Here is a 19,482-nt window from a genome sequence, read left to right on the forward strand (position 1 = left end):
GTGTAGACGGAAAAGATGCATCAAAATGCCTAGATGCAGAAACACACCTTATAATATAACCGGTTGATTTGTGGTCTTACTGTGAACTTCAAATGAACAGAAGTCCTGTTAGATCAGTGTTTCTACACCCTGTTCCTGCATATTCTACTGCATACTCCCACTCCCACTACAGCTTTCTATGCTTTAAAGGTGCATAATAAAGTAAATGGTGGTATTATGTGTCTAATACATTGCTGAATATACATAATGATTGATTTATGGTCCATAGGCGGCTAAGGGATTTTAACAGGTAAACTCAGTAAAGGATTGTTTATTAGCTGATCGGTTTAAGGGCAGTGATCAGGGTTAAGAAACTGTTTTAAACTACCAACATAAAGTACTGTACTAAATTCTAAATATCCACAACATCCAGCTTCTAGATAACTAGTTTCTTTCTTTCGTTCATTATAACTTACAATAAGTCCAATGCTAAATTAATAAACACAATTTAAACATGAAATAGTTATTAGCTGATCAGGTACAACATCTAATTCAAAAGTTAATCTAACTGACTCACAAGCTGCATTTTATTAAGCACACAGTGGGTTTGATCTGTGTGTTTTGATTTGTGTCTTTTTAACCAGCTATCAGAAACAATGTAATCACAGTTTACATGGTTAGCCCTGTTACCTTTCTTTAAGAAAACAATCGCTGTATATCCATATTAGTTTTAACGTGCTGCTGCACCTCGCTGCCTAAACTCACAGCGAGAGGGGGCTTCCCCACTCCCACTGACTCTCCTCCATAAAATCTGCAGGCCTGCTTATTTTTTTTATTTTTATTTTATATAATACGTGAAATTTATGGGAAAATATGTGAAGACGGCGGGAAAGAGGGTTTAAATACTGTAGTTTTCAGGCCAAAAAGGGTATGACTTTCACACATACACTTACAAAAAAAAAAAAAAATGACAAAAGGGCATTTTGAGCAGTAAGAGCCAAACAGGCAGGTGACCTGTTAAATTAGAAGGAAAACATGCCAACACCCCTGTTCTTACAAGTGTTGCATAATTCGCCTTATTAAACAGTGCTCCTTGTATATGAAAATAGACCAGAAAATAGACGTTTACCGATATTGTGTATTATAATCCGGTGCTCCTTTAATTAAAATACACTATTAAAATACACAACATGTGAAAATTCCTTTGTGTGTATATAACTTCACAGCCCAAAGTGGCACATCTGTCTAACTGCAAGCTTGTCAAGAGACAGGAGATCATTATTTCAAATGCCATTATCACCACAACCCTCCACATCCAGGAGCCTGAGAATAGGAATATCCCCATGGGACAGGGGGCACGATAAACAGCAGATAGGAATAAACAGTAAACAATGTATAGGCAAAAAACAGATTAAACATGTTATACTTGTATTATATTAATTTTAATTAAAGCGTTAAACACAAACTCTTAGTTTAGGTAATCAGTGTGCTACATTGTGTTTGAATGTGAGAATAATGTTTGAATAAGTGTTGTTTTGGAACCATAAATGAAAACTAAAATGTAATCCAACAAATAGAATTTCAAACGAGTATTATCCATGTATTATTTTTAGGTTTTGACATCTTTAGTTAATGTCTGCCATTATGATAATATCAGGTGATAAAACTGGAGACTGGAGAGGAAGGAAACGTCCGAGTGTGTTAGGCTCACATGCTGTTGGTCAGCTGATGTCAATTCTAAGCATCCAAATGTTTTATACATCTATATTTCACTCAACAGAGCAGCCATGCAGCCGGGGTCTTGTTCAAACCAACGACACCATGCTGTACCATGCTGAAATAAAAACACATGATGGAAAAGCCATATGTAGGTCCTCCAGATAGAGCTTCTCTTTGTACATGAGGATAAAAGGATATGAAATGATTAATGATGACAAGATGTCCAAGTCATGCAGGGATGAACAAAGAGAGGAAGAGAGAGAGGCAGAAAGAGAGAGACTTACCCCAAACTTTTCCACCTCTTCTTCCTGTTAGCAAGAGCCATAAAAAAGAGGAGAGTGGAAGGCAGTAGGGCAGAGAGAGAATGAGAAAGAGAAAATGCACAAACACTGGGACACCCACTAAGGCACAGGCACATTGACTCTGCACAAGACCATTAAGTGGACATCATTTACTCCATCTACTGTAGAAACTGATTCAAACTGATCCAAAATGTTGATAAGCTTAACAGACGTCCTACACACTGTTCATGACAACATTATTTGCTTATGGGCTGTAAGCACAAAATATTTTTGAAATGTTGAAAGCGTATGTCAGATCTCACTTAAGCTGCATTTTGTCTACCTAATTAGGTGAAATTATTTAAAGAGACCTTATATATATATATATACCTGTTATAAAAAAAAACAGTGATGAAAAAATGAAGTGACTAATTATCACAGCAAATGTGTGTCTATTAGGCACAAACCTCTGGCGGAACATGAGTGCCGGGTCCATGTTGGCGGAGGTCATGCGAACAACATGGCGGATCTCCTTAGCAATCATTCTTAGTTTCTCAAAGTTCACCAGGCCATCCACATTCGAGTCATTTCCTAAGAGATTTGAAACAGTGTTGTTAAGTTTTGTTACCAGGTAACAGGTCTCACAAACATGTTTCTTATGGACCAAAATGTATTATTCTATTCTAACAATTTTGTTCACAAATGAACATGGTCTCTGAAATTAACATTCAACTCCAAAGTACTACAAGCAGATAATTTTTATGCAAACCTCTAGTTTTTGCATCAATTTGATCATTTTTCCACAATTGTCAATTACTGTTAAAGCATTTCAGGAGTCCTTGTTCCAGCTTTAAGCACAAAAGCTTTAAAGATAAAAGTAAAAATGAACAAAATTCTCTGTGAAGTTTACTAACTTTTAGTAACTTTCATATACAGCAACTACTATGGAGCTAAATTAGTGCCAAAACTACGCAAATAAAGAAAATGTATTCTGTAAAAATGATACTACTTGCAAACAAACACAACACGTTTTACAAATACAAAACTCGACTATCTAACACACACGGTGTGTTTTACAAACACAAAACCTGATGGTTGTAAATATATACGTAAAATTAAAATAAATACAGAGCTGTTTTCTAATACATTGCTCTTTACAAACAAATATAACACGTTTTACAAATGCAAAAAGTAATAAACAACAAGTAAAACATGATTTTCAAACATTACCCTGTCATGATTCACGAACACGCACAGTCCATTTGTAAATCACTTGACTTTTGGCACAGTTTTAGCAGAGTCGCAAACTCATGTTGAGATTTTCTCACAAATACACCCAACCCTTGTACAAATGCATCGCCGCAGAACAGCAGGTGGCGTTGTGGGACACTTTATGAGAGGTGGCTGCACAGCAAAGCACACCCCGCTTCCAGCGCTCCCCAGTTCATTAATTTACACTGGTTAAGGTGTTTAATACATCTATAATACATCTATAATACAACTCTAGCATTTTATACCCGATTTACACATGGTTTGGTTTGTTACAAACAACAGAGATGTAGTTATGATTTAGGACGCTGTTACACATTACAAATATAAGCTTTCATGCTGAAATACTTTATATTATTATATGCTCATTATCCTACAGTGAGAAAAGCCTGCCTCATCATCCTACAGTGAGAAAAGCCTGCCTCATCATCCTACAGTGAGAAAAGCCTGCCTCATCATCCTACAGTGAGAAAAGCCTGCCTCATCATCCTACAGTGAGAAAAGCCTGCCTCATCAACCTACAGTGAGAAAAGCCTGCCTCATCATCCTACAGTGAGAAAAGACTGCCTCATCATCCTACAGTGAGAAAAGACTGCCTCATCATCCTACAGTGAGAAAAGACTGCCTCATCATCCTACAGTGAGAAAAGCCTGCCTCATCATCCTACAGTGAGAAAAGACTGCCTCATCATCCTACAGTGAGAAAAGCCTGCCTCATCATCCTACAGTGAGAAAAGCCTGCCTCATCAACCTACAGTGAGAAAAGCCTGCCTCATCATCCTACAGTGAGAAAAGACTGCCTCATCATCCTACAGTGAGAAAAGCCTGCCTCATCATCCTAGAGTGAGAAAAGACTGCCTCATCATCCTACAGTGAGAAAAGCCTGCCTCATCATCCTACAGTGAGAAAAGACTGCCTCATCATCCTACAGAGACAAAAGCCTGCCTCATCATCCTACAGTGAGAAAAGACTGCCTCATCATCCTACAGAGAGAAAAGCCTGCCTCACGATCCTACAGTGAGAAAAGCCTGCCTCACGATCCTACAGTGAGAAAAACCTGCCTCATCATCCTACAGTGAGAAAAGTCTGCCTCATCAACCTACAGTGAGAAAAGCCTGCCTCATCATCATACAGTGAGAAAAGCCTGCCTCATCATCCTACAGTGAGAAAAGACCAGTGGTGGTATAGTTAATTTGAAAAAGTAATCCGATTACTGATTACTGATTACTCCTTTAAAAAGTAACTTAGTTACTTTATGGATTACTTGATTTTAAAAGTAACTAAGTTACTTTACAAGTTACTTTATTAGTTACTTTCAGCAGATGCAGACACCACCTCCCGCCGCCTTAACATAAACATTATAACCAGTTTTGCCAATACTCCCTTTATTGGAAAATGCATTTTTAACAGCAACAATTTATCTCTATTAAGTTGAACTATTTCCTAAAAAAATAAGTTTTTTTTAATTAAAAAAAAAAAATTAACTAAACATAATTTTTTTTTTATACAAAATAAAATATGGTCTTTCTTGATTTTACTAAACATAAATACTTTTTATAAAAATATATAAAATAAAGAAAGTCTTTCTTGACCTGACATATTTAACACTGTAAAACTGAACATTGAACTTGTTGTTCTCTGCAGGGCAGCAAGGAGTGGTTTTATAAAACAGAACCGTGTATATGGTCTAGACCAGGGATCACATATTTGCAGACTGCGGTCCGGGTCCGGACCCAGACGTTGTCCAATACGGACCCATACCGGACCCAACTACTGAGAAGGATTTAATTCTGACAGTGTTCATTTAAAGCACCGGAACTTTTCTTGTCTTTACGGTATGTGCGCTCTGCGCCACAGTGAACTTCCAATCACGTGTGGTGTAAAATCTTTAAATGCTCTCCTCTGCCAATCAAATTTGTGGCAGACCGCTGCCCTGGCTAGCAAATTGGGACGCGGCCGCAAAAAAACGCCTTTATAAAGAGATAGGGAGCCTGAGAACTGGGTAAAAACGAAAACGGGCGGAAACTAAAGACACGCCGAGCGCGAGAGAGAGAGACAGGGGAGAAAGCGAGACACGTGTGATTGGGGAAGAGCGGAGGGGGAATGGGTAAGGGAGCGGTGTGTGTGTGTGTGTGTGTGTGTGTGTGTGTGTGTGGAGGAGATGAGGTGGAGAGAGAGAGAGTAACGCACAGTGACTTAAATAAGTAACTTTAATCTGATTACTGGATTGGAAATAGTAACGCGTTAGATTACTCGTTACTGAAAAAAAGGGTCAGATTAGAGCAACGTGTTACTTACTGACATCACTGGAAAAGACTGCGGCTGCGTCCGAAATCGCGTACTTAAGCAGTACGTACTGGTTTGGGGTGAGTACGCACTGCTCGCCGGGCAAAGCAGTAAGCTTTTTCAGTACGCCAGACCGCAGTACGCACGCAGCCTCGGACGCACTACATCCACCATCTTACCTTAGACGCCCTTTCACCTCTCACCCCTCTCTACCAGCGGCAAACTTTACAGAGCTTTACCCAATTCATTTAATTAAAATCCCCTCATTAATCAGCTCTTATTAATAAATAAACCCCCAACCAGTTCTATTTAATAAACACTGACTGTAAATAAAACCTAAAATGAATATTTCCTCAAATATGAAATATTTAATAATAAATATGAACGGACTGTTTAATATTCATGAAGTAAATTAATAATACTTGCTTATGCAACAAAACAATTATCAAAAAGTTTCAAAGATGAATACCAAAATGTTAATTAATTCCTTCCTTACCATTTCACCTCAGAATTTCCTTTTCTAGCATAAATGTTTAAACACATGATCCTTATTGTTATACATTATCTTTTACTGACAGCATTAAACATAAAGGCCAACATATATGCATTAATGATGTAAATAAAATATGCTAGAACCAGTCAGTTTCGGGAAAACTGGGGATCAGATTTGGCAATAAAATGTAAATTTAAAAAATATATTTTAGTTATTTTATTTAATATATATTTTTCCCCTCACGTGCATATATTTCCCACAAAATACAAGAATGGCAAGTCTTTTAAGTGGATTTATTTATTTTTTTATTCATTATTGTTCATTTTTCTCCCTCCCTTCATCTTCATCTTCATCCTCTCCAGTAGGAAGGATAGTTGAATCTGAAACACACACAGATTAAAACAGTTTAGCTTGGGCATTAAACAAATAATATAAATTCTGAACAACATAAAAGTCTAACCATCCTGGCTGGTTAGCTAGCTATTTAATAAAACTAAATAAAATGGTCAGATTTTGGTTATAATTTATTAATGTGATTTTTGGCAACCAGTCTGTCTGTTGAAAAGCCTCTCTGATATCAGCAGCCTTTTTCCTCAGATGAGTTTATACAGACTGCAGCAGTATACAGGGCTGTAGTGCGTTAGTAAACGCTGGTGCTGCAGAACAGAAGATTAATAAAGAGTTGTGATAAATTTGATAACTCTAGCTAAGCTAACTGATCTCAGTAGCACAGGGCTAACGCTGCTCAGTAAAGCAGTTCAGATACGAAATTAAAGTTATTTTGTCTGCAACAGCATTAATAATAAACCCACACCCCTATAACTTGCTACTTTAACTTAAACTAACCCTCATAAATCTCTCATTTACAGACTGATATCACAAGCAACCAAAACAGTTTAAATATCTGACTCTCCTCACCTCATAAACTTCTCTCTCTGTCCCTCTCTCCTCACTCCTCTCCTCTGCCGGGTCCCTCAGCTCAGTGCGGCTCCAGGTGGATTGTGGGAAATATTAGCGGGTGAAGTGTGCTGGGCTTGTATACTTAAAAATGTCTCCCGGTGCAGTACGTCATCCGGGAACTTTTCGCGTCCTCAAACTCGCCTACTGCGCATTCGGACACACTACCCGATCTCGCATACTGCTTTTGCATACTGTTTAGTATGGAAGTACACGATTTCGAACGCAGCCTGCCTCATCATCCTACAGTGAGAAAAGCCTGCCTCATCATCCTACAGTGAGAAAAGCCTGCCTCATCATCCTAGAGTGAGAAAAGCCTGCCTCATCATCATACAGTGAGAAAAGCCTGCCTCATCATCCTACAGTGAGAAAAGCCTGCCTCATCATCCTACAGTGAGAAAAGCCTGCCTCATCATCCTAGAGTGAGGGTCAGGTTTTTTTGTTTTTTGTTGTATTTTATTTTATTTTTTTTAAGTTTACTTTATTTTGAAACATATAACAGAAAAATTGTTCAATGATAAGCTAGCTAGTTAGATGTTTAGCTTTTTAAAAAGAGAAAGACACTGTGGACGAGGTGAATGACAGGCTACGTGGTGAATGAGGTGAGTGACTGAGACTGTGAGTTAAATACAGTGATTTCTTTTCGTGTCCCACTGAAGACACAGTTAATACGGGTCGGGGTCAGTCAGCATGTGCAGTTTATTACAGTGTGTTCATGGAGCGGTGTGTGTGTGTGTGCTCTGTGAGTGTGATACTGCACTGTGAGTGTTGTGGGCGGGGCTCACACTGAGGTCAGTAACTGAAGAGCGTTGTGTGTTCATCTCAGAGTCGCAAAAAGTCCAGACTGACTGAGCTGAGCCTGTAGTCTGTAGCTTGTGGCTGGGCACTGAATAGGGTTAAAGAAGACAGGGGGCTCGTGCTGCTGCTCCAGCTCCGGCTAGTGGTTGGATGAGGAACTGCTGCTTCCTGTAAGCGAGCAGTTTCACCGGTCATCCACACACAGCACTGCTAAACAGCCTAACCCTAAACTCCTGAATCGAATGGGCTAAATCAGAGGAATATCAATAAATCTGACTTATCATCTTACAGCAAGGAAAAGTCTGGCTTATCATCTTACAGCAAGGCAAAGTCTGGCTTATCATCTCCCAGCAAGGCAAAATCTGGTTTATCATTTTACAGCAAGGTCTGGCTTATCATCTTACAGCAAAGCAAAGTCTGTCTTATCATCTTACAGCAAGGTAAAGTCTGGCTTATCATCTTACAGCAAGGTAAAGTCTGGCTTATCATCTTACAGCAAGGTAAAGTCTGGCTTATCATCTTACAGCAAGGTAAAGTCTGGCTTATCATCTTACAGCAAGGCAAAGTCTGGCTTATCATCTCACAGCAAGGCAAAGTCTGGCTTATCATCTTACAGCAAGGCAAAGTCTGGTTTATCATCTTACAGCAAGGCAAAGTCTGGCTTATCATCTTACAGCAAGGCAAAGTCTGGCTTATCATCTCACAGCAAGGAAAAGTCTGGTTTATCATTTTACAGCAAGGCAAAGTCTGGCTTATCATCTCACAGCAAGGCAAAGTATGGCTTATCATTTTACAGCAAGGAAAAGTCTGGCTTCTCATCTTACAGCAAGGTAAAGTCTGGTTTATCATTTTACAGCAAGGCAAAGTCTGGCTTATCTTACAGCAAGGCAAAGTCTGGCTTATTATCTCACAGCAAGGCAAAGTCTGTCTTATCATCTCACAGCAAGGTAAAGTCTGGTTTATCATCTTACAGCAAGGCAAAGTCTGTCTTATCATCTCATAGAAAGGCAAAATCTGTCTTATCATCTCACAGCAAGGTAAAGTCTGACTTATTATCTCACAGCAAGGCAAAGTCTGGTTTATCATCTTACAGCAAGGTAAAGTCTGGCTTATCATCTCACAGTTAGGTAAAATCTGGCTTATCATCTTACAGCAAGGAAAAGTCTGACTTATCATTTTACAAAGAGGCAAAGTCTGGCTTATCATCTCACAGCACGGAAAAGTCTGGCTTATCATCTCACAGTAAGGAAAAGTCCAAAACCACCACAGTCTGAGTCTGAGTCTGACTGAGCTGAGCCTGTAGTCTGTAGCTTGTGGCTGGGCACTGAATAGGGTTAAAGAAGACAGGGGGCTCGTGCTGCTGCTCCAGCTCCGGCTAGTGGTTGGATGAGGAACTGCTGCTTCCTGTAAGCGAGCAGTTTCACCGGTCATCCACACACAGCACTGCTAAACAGCCTAACCCTAAACTCCTGAATCGAATGGGCTAAATCAGAGGAATATCAATAAATCTGACTTATCATCTTACAGCAAGGAAAAGTCTGGCTTATCATCTTACAGCAAGGCAAAGTCTGGCTTATCATCTCCCAGCAAGGCAAAATCTGGTTTATCATTTTACAGCAAGGTCTGGCTTATCATCTTACAGCAAAGCAAAGTCTGTCTTATCATCTTACAGCAAGGTAAAGTCTGGCTTATCATCTTACAGCAAGGTAAAGTCTGGCTTATCATCTTACAGCAAGGTAAAGTCTGGCTTATCATCTTACAGCAAGGTAAAGTCTGGCTTATCATCTTACAGCAAGGCAAAGTCTGGCTTATCATCTCACAGCAAGGCAAAGTCTGGCTTATCATCTTACAGCAAGGCAAAGTCTGGTTTATCATCTTACAGCAAGGCAAAGTCTGGCTTATCATCTTACAGCAAGGCAAAGTCTGGCTTATCATCTCACAGCAAGGAAAAGTCTGGTTTATCATTTTACAGCAAGGCAAAGTCTGGCTTATCATCTCACAGCAAGGCAAAGTATGGCTTATCATTTTACAGCAAGGAAAAGTCTGGCTTCTCATCTTACAGCAAGGTAAAGTCTGGTTTATCATTTTACAGCAAGGCAAAGTCTGGCTTATCTTACAGCAAGGCAAAGTCTGGCTTATTATCTCACAGCAAGGCAAAGTCTGTCTTATCATCTCACAGCAAGGTAAAGTCTGGTTTATCATCTTACAGCAAGGCAAAGTCTGTCTTATCATCTCATAGAAAGGCAAAATCTGTCTTATCATCTCACAGCAAGGTAAAGTCTGACTTATTATCTCACAGCAAGGCAAAGTCTGGTTTATCATCTTACAGCAAGGTAAAGTCTGGCTTATCATCTCACAGTTAGGTAAAATCTGGCTTATCATCTTACAGCAAGGAAAAGTCTGACTTATCATTTTACAAAGAGGCAAAGTCTGGCTTATCATCTCACAGCACGGAAAAGTCTGGCTTATCATCTCACAGTAAGGAAAAGTCCAAAACCACCACAGTCTGATACTGGCTCGACAAGGATCCAGAAGCACAGCCTAACACTATGTTCATGGTCCATTGCCTCAACTGCCAAGTAACAGACCTACCGAAAAATAACCTATGAACAAACAGAATCCCTCCTTAATCTAAGCTCACTTCCTTTAACTATGGCAACAACACACTTACCTAAGCACAATCACACACAATAAATCACATTATAAGTTGCGTGAGCAGAACACAGCAACCACTACCATCTGATACTGGCTCGACAAGAATCCAGAAGCATAGCGAACTATGTTCATGGTCCGTGCCTCAACTGCCAAGTACTCAGACGTCTACAAAAACTCATGAGACAAATTACTACAAGAACAGTAGGACCACACCAATCACCTTCATCCAAACTCTAACACAAACTTCAGTGCAAGCTCTTCTCAGGGGTCATCAGGCAGGCACCTTCCTTCGTCAGTGTTTCGCTGAATTAGGCCCACGACACCTCCAGAAGGCTCAACAGTGAAGTCTGGCGTCCCAGACCCACCCCCCTCCAAGCCTGCTGTAGAAGCACAAACTCACTCCCTTCCCCACACAGCCTCAGCCCTTCTGAACCACAACCACTGACTAGATCTTTCAGCTACATCTGACAGCTCCTTCACTACAGTCCTCAGCACACGACCTCTAATTCCGAATTAGAAGTCTTGTGGCAGACTTCGCAACAAAGCCTCTAGTACCTACCTCTACTGGTCTAATATATGCTTGCCACCCACGCTCTCTTACCTCAGCCACCAAGTCTGTATACTTCAGCCTTTTCCTTTCATAAGCTCCATCTACCTCGTCTTCAAACGGAACAGTCAGCTCTATAAAATACACTATCCGCTTACTTTCAGAGTACAACACTACATCCGGCCTCAAGGTTGTAACCAGAATGCACTCCGGGATCTGCAGTTTACTACCTACATCCACTAATAACTTCCAATCTCGTGCATTAGCCCACTTACCAGCAGTTTTCAAGCACTGTGCTGTTTCTCCACTATGCTGCCCCTCACGTACAAACGTGATTACCCTACTGCAACCTACCACGGGCATGTTATTAACTTCTAACCGTTTCTTATCGAGTGCACCTGCAAGAGATCTAAGTACCTGATTATGCCTCCATGTGTAGCGCCCCTGGGATAGACTCACCTTACATGCCGACAAAATGTGCTTCAGCGTGCCACATCCTGCACATAGCTTACAACTTGGATCCTCACCCACCCACTGAGCAATGTTTTGTGGCGTTGGCAGAACATCATATGTAGCTCCCAAAAGAAACTTTATACGGCCTGTATCCAATCCCCATAACTCTCGCCAGGTGATCCCCGCTTCTCTACACTTTCCCATCTCATCCACTGCCCCTGTTTACTCTGCCCTGCTGCTTTTGCCCTCCTTACTTCCTCCTCCCCTCCTCCTGCTCATGAATAAACCCTGTAACCATACGCCTTTTCTCAGGTGATGTGGCCTTGCCGAATGCTTTCCAAGAATCACCTAAACCTAATCCTGCCCTTCCATTTTGCACCTGCCCCACAACATCCCTGTGCTCCAGTGCCCTCCTTGCGGCTTGAGTAGCTTCTCGAGCATTCCACTTTCTCCCAGACCTAGTCACTGGTGCTGTTGCTTTAACCAGCCCGTCTTTTGACCCTAACAACTGCATTTCACGTCCTACCTTAGCACATTTGAACTCCTCAACCAAGCTCGTCAACGGCAGTTCCAGCATCCCTCTCCCACACCACGCCACACTACTAAGGCAACGCGGCACCCCCAACCATGTCCTTATAGCCATGTTCATAACCCTTTCTAACCTCTCAACCTCAGAAATCGGAATATCATAAACTGTAAGAGGCCACCTTAGACGAAGCAACAAACCAAACTGCAGACACCACAATTTTAATTTACCTGGCAGAAAAGACTCATCAATTCTATTAATGGCCTCCACCATTTCTGTCCTCAACCCTTCCACCTGCTCTTTATCATTCAGTGCTGCAGTATACCACCTACCTAAACTCTTAACTGACTTTTTCCAATATAGATGGTATGACTTCTCCCTCCATCATAAACCTTTCTTGTATCAACTTCCCTTTAACAATTGATACACTCCTAGACTTGCTCGGTTTAACTTTCATCCTAGCCAGCCTAAGATTATCATTTAACTTCCCTAGCAGTCGCCGGGTACATGGCACCGCGGTCGTTAATGTTGTCATATCGTCCATAAACGCCCTAACTGGTGGGAGCCGGGTGCCATCATGCAGCCTCTCCCTGCCTACGACCCACTTAGAAGCCCTAATAATCACCTCCATTGCCATCGTAAATGCTAGCAGTGAAATTGTACAACCTGCCATATATTTCCAGTCGTTGCCAAAATGTGACACACTCCCCTACACTAAAGCAAAACTGTATGTCTTCAAAATAGGCTTTAACTAACCTTGAAATCTCTTCTGGAACCCTAAAACATTTGAATGCCTTCCACAACAATGCATGCGGTACCGAACCAAAAGCATTAGCCAGATCTAAAAACACCACATGTAGATCCTTTTTCTCGGCTCTTGCTGTTTGAATCTGATGCCAAATCATACTATTATGCTCTATGCAACCAGAAAAACCTGAAATTCCTGCCTTTTGTACAGACGTATCAATTAAATTATTTCTTTTCAGGTACGTTGCTAGTCTACGTGCAACCACACTAAAGAAGATCTTACCCTCCACATTCAACAAGCTTATGGGACGGAACTGATCAATAGCCACAGAATCCTTTTCTTTTGGGATAAGAACACCACCTGCTCTGCGCCACTCCTTTGGAATAATCCCCTTCTTCCACACTATAGCCATTAGTTTCCATAGAAACTTCAAAACATCTGGTGCACTTTTATATAATCTATATGGAACCCCATTTGGCCCTGGGACAGAACCTGCCTTTGCAGCCTTCACCACCTCCTGAACCTCACTCCACCTAGGGGGGTTAACATCCATCTTCCACTCTATATCACCTAACGGCGGCATGTCTGCTGGTAGGTCCAGGTCGCTAGACCTTTCCTTCTCTGTGTAAACATTCTGAAAGTGCTCCTCCAACTCCCTCTTTCCGACCTTTAGATTTCCAGATTTCTCCTTACTAAACAGACTCTTAACAAACCTAAATGGATCTCTAAAGAACTCTATCCTAGCACGCTCCTTCTTCTTCCTCCTTTTCCTCATAGCCTCTGCTCTCCGCAATTTCACCAACTTACATTTCAACTCCTCCTGCAATAACTCAATGCCCTCTCTTTCTGCCTCATTCCCCTTCTTCCACTTCTTTCTGAGTAACCTTGATTCCTTAACCAGTTTCTCTATTTCTACCTGCCGCCTTGATTTAACTACATCTTGACACTTTACGTTCCTCTGCACAAAGGTAAAGTCTGGCTTATCATCTCACAGCAAGGTAAAGTCTGGCTTATTATCTCACAGGAAGATAAAGTCTGGCTTATTATCTCACAGCAAGGTAAAGTCTGGCTTATTATCTCACAGCAAGCTAAAGTCTGGCTTATTATCTCACAGCAAGGTAAAGTCTGGCTTATTATCTCACAGCAAGGTAAAGTCTGGCTTATTATCTCACAGCAAGCTAAAGTCTGGCTTATTATCTCACAGCAAGCTAAAGTCTGGCTTATTATCTCACAGCAAGCTAAAGTCTGGCTTATCATCTCACAGTTAGGTAAAATCTGTCTTATCATCTCACAGCATGGAAAAGTCTGCCTTATCATCTCACAGCAAGGCAAAGTCTGGCTTATCATCTCCCAGCAAGGTAAAGTCTGGCTTATCATCTCACAGCAAGGTAAAGTCTGGCTTATCATCTCACAGCATGGAAAAGTCTGGCTTATCATCTCACAGCAAGGTAAAGTCTGGCTTATCATCTCACAGCAAGGTAAAGTCTGGCTTATCATCTTACAGCATGGAAAAGTCTCAGATATGCAGAGGCAAAGTATCATGGGAACATTCAGTCAACCCAAAGACCAGCTCCAAAGACCTACAAAATCATATTGCTGCAGATGGTGTCACTGTACATCGTTCAACTCTTCAGAACACTTATAATGCAGAAGAAGCCTTTTCGGCACACGCACACGAGTTGCTTGAGGTATGCTGAATCACATTTGGGTGAGCCATCTTCATTTTGAAATAAGGTTCTGTGAACTGTAAAGTTGAAGGTCTCATGGATTCCAGTCAAAATCAGCAGATTCTTTAAAACAATTTTTCAAGAATCAGTAACAAAGTTGAAGTTGCTCCGGGGCTGGATACTTTAACAAGACTACGACCCTAAACTTTGCTCAAAATCTACTAAGGCATTCATGCCGAGGAAGAAGTACAACGTTCTAGAATGATCATCTCAGTCACCAGAACGGAATATTATTAAAAATCTGTAGTGCGATTTAAAGTGGGCTGTCTATGCTCAGAAACTAAGAAACCTGGCTGAACTGCAGATTTTTTTAAGAGAGCAAACTTCCTGTTGGTGATATAAGCAGTCGCAGTGGCCACTCAGGGAACAAAAAACACGGTGCTTTTTTGTTTTTATTGTAAAAACCTGATCTGAACTATCAGAGCAACTGGCACCCACATCTACGACCGGCAGACCCTTCTAAATCTGTAAAAAACACAAAAAACTGCACTTACGGTGGTTTACGAGCGGAGCTGTGTGCGCTAGGCCTACTAAGAGCCACTGTGTTTCCTAAGCCTGCTGGCCAGAAAAGGGCTCCTCACAAGAAGCCGAGAAGCTGGAAGCGCGGTAAGAAAGCCAGAGTCCACACTAAGCTAATGGCAAACACCAGTCGGCTGGCTGTTGCATCCATCCTGCTCTCTAACATCTGCTCCCTGGAGAACAAACTGGACTACCTACGGATCCAGAGGACAGCCCAGCGCAAGTTCAGAGACTGCTATGTGTTTGTTTTCTCCCACTACAGTGTTCTCCCACTGCACTCAGTCACTCAGGTTTGTGGACAGTGGAGTTGGTGGATGCCAGTGTTTCAGGGTGCCTCCGTGTTTATGTTACGTTCTGGCTCTCTGCCTTTAGTTAGGTTGTTTTACTCAGATCTGCTGAAGTCATTAGCCACACTCTGATAATGTTTTATATTCTCTGTTTTACATAAATCCAGTCAAAACTAATTCCATCTCTCTGCCTTCCTCCGAGTTACTGACTGCCCACCTGTCTGACCCGATACCGATGGATGTTGGCCCCTTAGGCTCTCGTCACCTGTCCGGCCAGACTGATGGAAGTTTCTGAAGTCAGCTCTTCTCCACCACCCACCACAGATCAGCTGCTCATCATCCATCTTACTCTCCACTACAATTTACCTCCAAGCCATTAGTGGCACTATTATACTCCTGAATATATAAAACCCATATGGATGTATAAAAGACTTTTTAAATTTAAATTTAAAAGCTGTTTGACTAGTGGTAGGTCCCCCCTTAAATGTGAGTCTTGGTCCTCCCAAGGTTTTTTCCTCCTCCTGCAGCAGGGAGTTTTTCCTTGCCTCAGCACTCACTGGGGGTTCTGTATTCTGCTACATCAGTAAGTGCATTGATGATGTTACTGTCTCCAAAACAATCACAACCCGCCCCAACCAGAAGCCGTGGATGACTGCAGAGATGCATGTGCTGCTGAGAACCCGGGAGCCATCAGATACCACAATCAGTCAAGGACCAACATAGTGAGCACCGGTGCCGCCCAGGGCTGTGTGCTCAGTCCACTGTTTTTCACTCCGCTGACTCATGGCTGTACTGCAAAGTACAGCTCAAACCACATTATTAAGTTCACTAATGACCAGAGGAGGAAAAAGTACTAAAAAATAGTAATTAGGTAAAAGTACCTTTACTTTGCTAAAATTGTACCCGAGTAAATGTAAAAGAGTACTTAATTTAAAATGTACTTTGAGTTAAAGTTACATAGTTACTTTTAATTATTTGATGTAAAAAAGTACAACAAATCATAAATTAAATCGTTTTTAAAATTAAAACTTTTATTCCACATAATAATTTGGACCTTTCAGGCAGTATTTGTTCAGACCACCCCATAAAACATTTTTTTGTGGCATAGATTTCTATGATGCATTTTTTTCTTTTTTGTTAAAAAGATATGGTCATAGGTGACAATAAATCGTATTTTTATAGTTTTTCAGTTCTTTTTTTTTTACTTTTTCTTTGCTTTAACTGCTATTTACATGTTTTTTTTTAACATTTAAGCAGATTGTTTAATGTTCCCAATAGGGCTGTCCCGGCAAAATAATTTCCCTGGCGGTTTTACATGGTGGCTCAACACTGCCATATGCGGTATGACGTGATATGCCTTTATTTTAGAACTATATAAATGTTTTTATAAATACTTTTTGCGGCTAATATAATATATTTTTTGTTTATGGGCTAACGAGATTCACACGTGCTTTACTCAGCCAAATAAACTTAAAGCTTAATCTAGGGCTCCTCAGGACAACAAAGTATTTGGAGCAGCTGCATATCAGCATGAAAGTGGCACTCTGAGCTGAGTGGACAGCTTGGATAAAAAGCACGAGATATCATTTAATTAAATGTATTTTAATCATAATATAAATAACAGGTGTGCCGTATTTTGACTCCCCGGCAGAATCCGACTCTCCGAGTGCACGCACGGCTGGTAAACATGTGGGTGCTAGAGGTTACTCTCGCGCTGTTCGTTATTTTTTGTGTGTAAATAACGATGATATGTTAATATTTCCCTCAGAACACAGCAATATATAAAGCCAAAACAAAGACTCTTGTTAGGCATTGCTAGTTTAGTTGTATATAACAAAAGAAAGACGGGTATTCTAAATAACTCGTAGAACTTAACGCATTTTAGCCATAATGATCATTATTAAGAGAATATGTTAAACACAGCTTAATCGTAAAATCTGAGAAGATAAACAAGTTCAAATCTGAATACCTGATATTTACACCTGCCAAAATGAAACTCCTCTGATCTCAGCACCTTTCAGGATGAAGAGCACAGCACAATCTCAAATCAAAATTTGCCAGGAGACGAAAGTGACACTGAAGGTACGCCAGAGCGCTGTAAAAAAAAAAATATTGCGGACTTCGAGAATAAAATGATAGGAAAAGAAGGCTAACTGGGTGGCTTCTCTGTTAAGAAGATCTGTTACAGGGCTGCTGGGATTATTATCAGTTATTTACATTTATATCTTGCTCTAGTGCTCTAGTGTTACAGTTATTATACAGTGTCCAGATTTTGCCGTGAAGGCGTAGCTACGCACAGCCTAGCTTTCAGCGGCAGCCGGGAGAGCGCATGGTGCTTAGCAGTTATATTTTCTGCTTGTTTTCTACTGGTTTTAGAGAAATAACTTTCAACAACACCCGTTTTACTCTCCCATTAATTTATATTAGGCTTACAAATGAATTCTATAAAAAGGATTATAGTTTTTTGTAATGTAATATGATGATATAATTTGTCCTACATCTTACAATTACATTTGGTCACATCTAAAACGCATTTAAAATATTGAAAAAAATATCAGATTTATCAAAATAGTTATATAAATTCCCGACTCAAATAAAATTCTTAAAAACATTGTATTAATTTTATTTTAGGCCAGCGATTATAATTTAATTGTAACAAAAAGGGGTGCACACGAGGAAGCAGAGCAGGCGGGAGGCGGACTTATATGCGGGTAAGAACAAGACTTTATTAAATAACAGATAAACAAATAAACAAACAGGGGAATGACGAATATATATATATGTACATAAACAAACAGGGAAGACCAACAGAGAGCTAAGCTAAACAGATAATAACAAAACAGGGCTAGGGAATATATACAAGGATAAATACGTAAATATATACAAAACAAGGAAATAACGAATATGTGCAAGAAATAAACAAGAAACCGACAGGAAATAAACGTGACTAACAACAAACTAGAAATAACCAAGAGCGTGTAAATACAAGAACATAGAATGAGCAATAATGTAAACGAGGCGAGACAGACAACACAGGAAAGTGCAAAGGCCGACGGACAAACATGGACAAAAGGGTACTATAAATAGTAACATGAAACACTGCACACCTGGGGAAGGGGCGGGGCTACAAATTAGACACACGTGATGGAAAACTACTGGAGAAACACACTAGGAAACGGGGAAAACACAGGAAAACATAGCGAGGGCGTGACATTAATATAGTGTGACAGAGCCATTTATAAAACTGTCCCAAAATCCATTATATGCATTTTTTATATTATTTTTCTTTCCTCATTTTTACAGTGTATAGTTGGAACTAAGTCAATAAACAAAAAAACTCCAGGTTGACACGCATATAATGTTTTACAGTATATTTGATAACACAGAGACAGTCCTCCTGCAGCAATAACAAAAGTAAAAAAACTGAAGATCTCCGCAGACCAAGGCACGCTCTCACGATGCAGCATTGCGCGGCGGGGGTCCCGAAGCCATGCGCAATATGGGCGAGGTTGTGGGTAGAGGCGCCTCGCAAAATCACTGTATTATTCAACTATAACAATACAGTAGTAATAAAGTTTAGGTTATAAATGTAGATCATTTATTATGAGAACGTGCTTGCCTCGTTATTCCACGCTTGAGCATCCGTGCGTCGGCGCTCTGCAGTGGATATTTCCTAAATTTCACCAAATTCCTTTCCTGAGGAAAGCACATCTTCCACCTCCCATCCTCACCATGTTCTACAAAGGGACTGTGTAAAGCATCTTGAACACCTGCATCACCGTCTGGTTTGGGAACTGCAACATCTCAGATCGGATAGTGAAGACAGCTGAGATCATCGGAGTCTCTCTCCCCTCCATCACTGACATCTACACCACACGCTGCATCCGCAACCATCCCTCACACGGACTCTTCGCTCTGATGAGCTCCCCCACCCCCACCACACACTCAACACACTCACACAGAACTGAACTGACCCCCCCACACCACTCTTCACACATACATATGGATTGTGCTGAACTCACCCATCCCTCTACACACACACTCTCAGCACACGGAGACTGGAACATCTCTATTCCTATCAGCAATATTTGCTGCTTCATTAAAAAAATCTATAAACTCTCTACCTCAGTAACTGCTGTGATCATGTATGTTCTATATGTTACAGTATGTTACATATCTCTGTACCTTAGGGGGTTAAATTGTGCCCAAAATGTTAATATTTATTTTGGCCACTAAGCC

General features: G+C 40.7%; 1 protein-coding gene across 12 annotated transcripts in view; it reads right to left on the reverse strand.

Moving 5' to 3' along the window:
- LOC103043076 (rap guanine nucleotide exchange factor 6) overlaps nucleotides 1-19,482 on the reverse strand; it is a 296,213-nt gene that overhangs the window by 49,300 nt on the left and 227,431 nt on the right. For 11 of the 12 annotated variants that reach the window (XM_049466446.1, XM_049466442.1, XM_049466440.1 and 8 more), the window contains 2 exons: nucleotides 2,447-2,570; nucleotides 1,983-2,006 (listed from right to left, as the gene is read on the reverse strand). In XM_049466446.1, the coding sequence (XP_049322403.1) occupies nucleotides 1,983-2,006; nucleotides 2,447-2,570 (148 nt within the window). The remainder of the gene's footprint in view (nucleotides 1-1,982; nucleotides 2,007-2,446; nucleotides 2,571-19,482) is intronic. The other variant, XM_049466443.1, reaches the window with a different exon arrangement.

The sequence above is a fragment of the Astyanax mexicanus genome, chromosome 17 (assembly GCF_023375975.1).
Source record: "Astyanax mexicanus isolate ESR-SI-001 chromosome 17, AstMex3_surface, whole genome shotgun sequence".
Classification (NCBI taxonomy): domain Eukaryota; kingdom Metazoa; phylum Chordata; class Actinopteri; order Characiformes; family Acestrorhamphidae; genus Astyanax; species Astyanax mexicanus.